Source organism: Ovis canadensis, chromosome 3, assembly GCF_042477335.2.
Source record: "Ovis canadensis isolate MfBH-ARS-UI-01 breed Bighorn chromosome 3, ARS-UI_OviCan_v2, whole genome shotgun sequence".
NCBI classification, from domain to species: Eukaryota; Metazoa; Chordata; class Mammalia; order Artiodactyla; family Bovidae; genus Ovis; species Ovis canadensis.
The window spans coordinates 215,413,894-215,421,045 of record NC_091247.1 but is presented as its reverse complement, the minus strand read 5'-3'; the positions used below and the strand labels follow the sequence as shown (position 1 = coordinate 215,421,045).

Below are 7,152 nucleotides of genomic sequence, written 5' to 3'. Positions count from 1 at the left end.
CGACCCCATGGATTGCAGCCCACCAGTCTCCTCCGTCCATGGGATTCTCCAGGCAAGACTACAGGAGTGGGTTGCCATTTCCTTCTCCGAGCTATTAGGCAGGCAGCTTAGATCTAACTCTGAACAAGCCCGGACCTGCCGGAGACTAGGAGCCCCCCGTCATTTAGCGTCTAGCACCCGACCAACAATAAAGTTTTATTAAAACAGAGCAGGAAAAAAAGCCGCCCATCAGCCTTTCCTCAACAGCCAATCAGAGAGCAGAATGCCTGCGTCGCTCTCGGGAGCTTCACAGTCAGAGGCGAGGGCGGGGCATGTCGCGCCCGAAATCCTCCCCATAAGAGCGGAAGTACGGCCGGAAGCCAGCCATAGAGTTTAGGGGCTAGAGTGACCCTGCAGGGAGGTGGCAGGAAAAGCTGAGAACAGCTGCCGGAGGTGACGGAGCGGTGGCCCCGCCCGGTGCGCTGGAAGACGGAGCTTCCAGGTAGCGGGCCGCAGAGTCTGACCCAGAGTACGACGGGGTGGCCGGCGGGAGCCCACGGTCCCTCGGCGGCCTCTTTAAGGGAGGGGGCGGAGCCACGTGAAAGGATCGCTAGGGTGAGGTCACGTGGTGTGGGGCACCTGCGGGGCACAGTGGATATTTGGGGGAGCGTCGTCTTTGGGGTGAATACTATGTGACATCCCTTTCCCCACTGAGACTTGTGCTTTGGAGTTCCATGGGGTGCACGTGGTGGGATTTGGGGATAGGTTCAGACATGGGGGAGGTGGGCGTGACAACGCTGTATCAGCCAGGGTGCCATCGAAGTGGCTGATCGTAGGATTCCTAAGATACAAGGGTTACACTATGGTTACAAAGTGGCTCAGTGCTTCTGCAATCCAGCCCGTAGGCCTTGTGATTTCCAGCTTCCCCAGTTCAGAAACCTCCAGCTTCCCATCCTCTTTACTTGCAGCTGCAGACTTCCTGAGCCCAGGTCCCCCCAGCTCAGCGCCAACATGAGTGCGGAGGTCAAGGTGACGGGGCAGAACCAGGAGCAGTTTCTGCTCCTGGCCAAGTCGGCCAAGGGGGCAGCGCTGGCCACACTCATCCACCAGGTGCTGGAGGCCCCTGGTGTCTACGTGTTTGGGGAACTGCTGGATATGCCTAATGTTAGAGAGGTGGGTTCCTGACCTGGATAGCTTCCAAGGAGGCTTGGGGCTAAAGACTAAGAATGGGTGGACAGGGCTCATTTTCAACCCGATAACCATTCAGCTGAATAAGAGCTTGTGATTCAGAATAGGAGACCTGATTCTAGCCTGTCTCCATCAATGTCATGGCTCTTAATCATATTACCTTGATTGTAGTATGTGTTATTTGCTCAGTGGTATCTGACTCATTGTGACCCCATGGACTGTAGCCCACCAGGCTCCTCTGTCCATGGTATTCTCCAGGTAAGGATACTGGCATAGGTTGCCATTTCCTACTCCAGGGGATCTTCCCCAGGAAGGGATCAAACCCGGGTCTCCTGCATTGCAGGCAGATTTTTTTTACTGTCTGAGCCACCAGGGAAGCCTGTTACCTTATCAGGTCACTTTTATTTTAGGACCTACATTTTCTTTTTAAAAACTGGACACGGGGGCTTCCCTGGTAGTCCGGTGGTTAAGACTCCACCTTCCAGTGCAGGCGGTGGAGGTTTGATCCCAGGTGGGGAAACTAAGATCCCACATGCCACATGGTATGGCCACAAAAACAAAACAAAATGGACCTGTTACTGCCCCTCAGTGTCGTAAAAATCAGGTGAGATTATGTGAAAGTGTAAAGTCTGGTACAAATAGAAGGAATGAATGTGAAATTGTCATGACCGGTAAATTCGCTTAAGTTAGCTAAGGTAGAAGTTATCTTTTTCTTCAAGACGCACAATAATATGCTAGGAACACAGGGGAGAGAACTGTTCCCACAGAAGTGATAGAATTAAGAGTTTGAAGTCCAGAGTGAGTAGATTACCAAGATGTATGGCACTAGCCAAAGTTCTGAGATACTCTGACAGTGGTAGGTGGGTGAACTCTGAGTAAATTTTTTGAGGGCCAGTGATTGAGTCAATGCAGTTAACCTTTTGGGATCCTTCTTGTCCAAAGAAAACTGGCTGCCTTCTTTCCCTGCTTTCCTCTGCAGTGGAATCAAAGAGAATCAAGGGGAAGGAAAAGAGGTAGGTTTGGGGTGCCTGTTTAGCATTCTTCTAGTCATCTGGAAATACCAGAAGAGTACAAACCACGGGGCTCCCCTTTTGAAACATACATTCCAGTTGTGCAGATAAGATGAATGGATATCCATGTATAAATCACTTATTTAGCAAGTATTTATCAGCAAAGCCAAGTACATGAACATTTTCTGCTAGATCTGAGTGGGATAGCAGGAACTAGGTCTGTAATCTTGTTGAAAAGAAAGACCTTGTTAGGTAACAGCATCAGGTGGGCTTTGATGGACTAAGTGGGTGATCAGTGGTAGGAGGAGAGGAGGCCTGGGTGGACTGGCTTGAGTGATACATGCTCCCAGCTGAGGCCAGTGTGAGGCAGAGGCACCTCCCAATGCCGGCCCAGATCCTGCAGCTGTCCAGGGAGTGAGGCGAAGGCAGAAGTCCTTGGTGAATTGGCGAGTACAGCAGACTCCCTAAAGGTATTCAAATTCAGAAATACTAGATATACTCTAAGGATGAAACAACACAGTTTGTAATGTCCGGGGGGTGTGCGTGTGTGTGAAATGTGTTAGATAACTAAACACTACGAAAGTTTTTGACTTTAGGGTAGGAATTGGGAGGCAGATGGAGGAAGAGGGTATTGTGGGTCTGGGGGACAGACTCCGCAAAGGCCTGGAGGTGAAAATGAGGCTTCCTTGGGGAGAGCAATCCGAGACGCAGAGAATTCCTTTCGGTGAGCTGGGAGAGCTAATGTTGGAGGGGAGAGCTGGGCCTGGAGATTGGAGTTCAAACAGGCAGGGTCTGGAGGGTGGAGAGAGAGGCCTTTCCTGTCATCGCTTCTCTTCCCTCGTGTTTCCACAGCTGGCTGAGAGCGACTTCGCTTCCACGTTCCGGCTGCTCACAGTGTTTGCTTACGGGACGTACGCTGACTACTTAGGTAACCGGAGGGGTTGGAGCTCTGAAGACTGGAGGTGGGAGAAGGGCAATTTACAGAGGGACTTATAAGACATTCCCGGGGTACCTGACTTAGATCCCTTGGGTCAGGGTCAGAGTCAAGACCTGAATTGGCATGGAAAACTAAAAAAGAAAAAAGGAGGCTAGGACTTCCCACAAAAGTGCAAATCAGGATTTCCTACACTTTATTTTTTTCTAGCCGAAGCCCGGAATCTTCCCCCACTCACAGAGGCTCAAAAGAATAAGCTTCGACACCTATCGGTCGTCACCTTGGCTGCCAAAGTCAAGGTGAGTGACAGTCCCTACCGGGTCCTGAGTCACAGAACACCTTTCTGTATGTCCCTTCTCGAGGGTCCATCGGAAGGGAACGGTCACCGTGTTGCTTCTTCTTGCCCCCCTCAACGATCCTCCAGGTCCCACATCTGAACTCCATTACCTTCGGCCTTTGGGGCTGAATATGATTCTGGAAGTTTTCTCTTTTGCTTTTCGACCAACTCAGGTTCTAAGTAAAACACCTTTTGCGTTTGGATTCAGGATAGCAACACGGATGCTGCTGGCTGTGTCCTTCAACAGCCCCCTCCTCCCCTAAGATCCTGCAAGCTGTACCATGTGACCAAAAAGAAAGAAGCCTATAACCCAGAAGTGTTACACATTTGTATTCACTGTTGGGTCCTGTTTTTTGACTATCCCCCCTCCCATCTGCATCTCCCAGTTGTTACCTCACTCTCCGTCATGCTTATGGTTTTACTTAAATCAGGCTGTCTCCTGTGAGATGCCTCTTTGGAAGTAGATGGAGGAGCTCTAGACCTCCCCCACACCATATCCTCCCATGATGTCAGGCGGGTTCTTTACCACTAGCGCCACCTGGGAAGTCCAAGAGGGTGTATGTCTTTTATTTAAGATTCTTACCCTGTTATTTCTCAGGTGGGAATACTTGTTATTTATGTTACCTTAGAACCAGCCTCTTAGAGGAGGTGATCAGGAGTAGGAGTGGAGGGTGGGCAGGGGGGTGGAGAGAAGGGGATCTTGGAAGCCGTCTCTGCCACGGTCCCACACAAACCCCGCTGCCCTGGGGCCCCAGTGTATCCCCTATGCAGTGCTGCTGGAGGCGCTAGCCCTGCGCAACGTGAGGCAGCTAGAAGACCTGGTCATCGAGGCCGTGTACGCCGACGTGCTGCGCGGCTCCCTAGACCAGCGCCACCAGCGGCTGGAGGTCGACTACAGCATTGGGCGGGACATCCAGCGCCAGGACCTCAGCGCCATTGCCCGGACCCTGCAGGAGTGGTGAGACCCCAGAAGGGAGGGGTGCTTTTGGAGAGGGAGGAGGGCTGGGCAGGGCAGAGGATGAGACTTCGGAAGGGAAGGAGGAGGGGTGGGGGCCAGAGGGAGAAGCATGCCTGGAGTACCTGGTGCGGGCGGGAGTGGTAACCTTGAGTGGTAGTCTCCTGGCTAGTGGGTCACCCGTCTCAGGCTGGATGCAGCTCCCCCGATCTGTGACAAGCACTGTCCACAGACCACTGGCTTCCCCCACGTTTGTTTTCTCTGTGTTCTTGTCTGACTTCAGTTTGTTAATGTGCCTTCCTTTTTTCCTCTGTAACCTTTCCCACCCTGTTTCTGTTTTAGCTCCTACTCCTATTTTGGGGGGGCTTCCAAGGCAGGTAAAGAACCTGTCTGCAATATAGGAGACCCAGGTTCAGTCCCTGGATTGGGAAGATCCCCTGGAGAAGGACATGGCAACCCACTCCAGTATTCTTGCCTGGAGAATCCCATGGACAGAGGAGCCTGGTGGGCTATAGTTCATAGGGTCGCAAAGACTCTGACATGACTGAGTGACTAACACTTGCCCTCTCCTGTCTTGCGCATCACTCTAGGCACTGCCTATCTCCTCCCTGAGTGTCCTTCTGTCCTGGGAATTTTGTCACAGGCGGTCCCCAGGTGCCCTGGCGAAGCTTCTAGCTCAGACAGGGTTCCGGACACCAGGACCGAGGGGTCTTCCTGAGTCTTTTTCTCGTGAATCTGTGGTCAGCGCCCTCCCATGCTGACTGCCTCCCCACCAATTCCCACAGGTGTTTGGGCTGTGAGGTGGTCCTGTCAGGCATTGAGGAGCAGGTGAGCCGGGCCAACCAGCACAAGGAGCAGCAGCTGGGCCTGAAGCAGCAGATCGAGAGTGAGGTGAGCGGTTGGGGGGCCAGCCGGCCAGACCCAGCTCCTCCTCCGGCCTGGGCCACTTGTCCTGGGCAGAAGGGTTTGGACGGCGGCGGTGGAGACAGACCAGGTGGGCAGGGATGGTCAGGGTCTGGAACCTTCCTTGTTTCCCCCCATTCCTTTCCTCTGGGTAGGTCGCCAACCTGAAGAAAACCATTAAGGTTACAACAGCCGCAGCGGCCGCGGCCACATCTCAGGACCCAGAGCAGCACCTGACTGAGCTGAGGGAGCCGGCCCCAGGCACCAACCAGCGCCAGCCCAGCAAGAAAGCCTCCAAGGGCAAGGGGTGAGGGGGTGTGGGGGGCCACTCGAGTCCAGGCTGCCTGCTCCTGCCTCCCTCATCCCTTCAGATGCTTGTGGGGGTCAGGAATGGGGGGTTGCAGTGCCTAGCAGTTCCCTACAGCACCCCCTGTCTCTCTTTCCACCTTGCCAGGCTCCGAGGGAGCGCCAAGATTTGGTCCAAGTCGAACTGAAAGGACTGTCATTTCTTCTCGGGATATGGGGTGCTCACTGCCCACCTGCCCGCCTCGTAGGAGTCCTCAGCCTTCCTGTGCCCCTGGCCAGCTGATAATCTAGGTTCCTGACCCCTAGCCCTGCCGGCTCCCATCCCTGCTCCCCCACCCCGTAGCATAGGCCGCACCTTCCCCAGGGATGAGGGAAGTACAAGTCATGGTTTTGTTGGTACTTTTTGTTTCACATGACTTTCTTACGTGTTCCATTGTCCCCTCCTCCTCCTCGTCACACTCTTCGCCTTGTTTCTTTAGGACCCAGCATCTGCCCCCATTCACTACATACCACTGTCCCCAGCATAACCCCCCAAGTTCCTTTCCTACCACCCACGCCTTGCATGCCTCTCCCCGCCTGCCCCCACCCCCCCACCCCCAGCCTGTTAAGGCAGCATCCAAAGAGCCATAGGGCTCCCACCTTTATTCCCACGCCAAGAGCTCTGGGAGCCAGCCTGCCATTCTAGGAGTCGCTGGACACTTGCAGCCTAGAATCTTGTCCCTCTGCAGCCGTTCCCATCCTCTCTCCCCCCGTCGGGTCCTGGGAGCACTGCTGCCCCAGTGACCCCAGAGCCTCAAGCCAGCTGTTCTCAAGCTGTCATGAGATGGTTCTTTCTTGGCCCTGGCTGTCCTTGAAAGCCTGACGGCCATCCTGGAAGGATTTATACTTCCTCTTGTAAGTTTGGTGGGGAACGGGAGGGGATGTAGATTGTATAAAAAGAGTATATATACATATATCTATATATAACATGACACACAAATAAATCTATGAGAAGTCTATCTACAAACTATCTCACCAGCCCTGCAGGGGGTGTCTTCTGTCTTTGGTATTTGTGGACGCAAAGAAGGCTCTTTTCCAGCCCACTCTAAAGCAAAGTGCCAGAAAAACAAGAGAACCAGGTACTATGCCGAAGCCTACTGGGTGCCTGGAGACCTAGATCCTAGGCCGTTGGACTTTGAACAGGTTGTTCAGTATGTCGGCATTCATTCAGGAGCCGAGGGCGCTTGCTGAGCACCAGCGTGTGCTTGGCTGGAGATGCAAAATGATGGTCACTGTCCCTGCTCTCAGGGAACTCCGAGTTCAGCCTGTTTACATCCACCTCATAGAATTGTAGGGGAAGGGTTGATAGTAAACTTTGATTTTTGCATCAAAACCCCATAGGAGGGCTTCCCTGGTGGCTCAGTGGTAGAGAATCCGCCTGCCAGTGCAGGAGACACAAGTTCGATCCCTGATTGGGCAGATCCCAAAGGCTGCAGAGTGGCTAAGCCCGTGCACCGCAGCTACCGACTCCATGCTCTAGAGCCCGGGAGCTGCAACTGCT

At 53.5% G+C, this 7,152-nt stretch overlaps 1 protein-coding gene across 3 annotated transcripts; it reads left to right on the top strand.

Annotated features, from left to right (window-relative positions):
- The first annotated feature begins 297 nt into the window (after positions 1–297).
- On the top strand, positions 298–6,618 carry COPS7A (COP9 signalosome subunit 7A). Of its 3 annotated transcripts, none has more exons than XM_069585840.1 (8): positions 298–481; positions 948–1,152; positions 3,030–3,105; positions 3,322–3,410; positions 4,204–4,406; positions 5,189–5,294; positions 5,462–5,613; positions 5,761–6,618. In XM_069585840.1, the coding sequence occupies exons 2-8, from the start codon at positions 991–993 to the stop codon at positions 5,798–5,800; spliced, it is 828 nt and encodes a 275-aa protein (XP_069441941.1). In that variant the 5' UTR covers positions 298–481; positions 948–990; the 3' UTR covers positions 5,801–6,618. The 3 variants fall into 3 exon arrangements, with proteins under 3 accessions (XP_069441941.1, XP_069441940.1, XP_069441943.1); XM_069585839.1 differs by having other exon boundaries at positions 366–594; XM_069585842.1 differs by lacking the exon at positions 298–481 and adding an exon at positions 584–660.
- Positions 6,619–7,152: the final 534 nt, after the last annotated feature.

What these genes read in the sequence shown, in the direction of transcription:
- COPS7A (XM_069585840.1), top strand. Translation starts at nt 991, where the DNA reads ATGAGTGCGGAGGTCAAGGTGACGGGGCAGAACCAGGAGCAGTTTCTG. An exon ending in GACGTACGCTGACTACTTAG is followed by an intron (nt 3,106 to 3,321) that starts GTAACCGGAGGG and finishes ATTTTTTTCTAG; the next exon opens with CCGAAGCCCGGAATCTTCCC. An exon ending in CCTTGGCTGCCAAAGTCAAG is followed by an intron (nt 3,411 to 4,203) that starts GTGAGTGACAGT and finishes CTGGGGCCCCAG; the next exon opens with TGTATCCCCTATGCAGTGCT.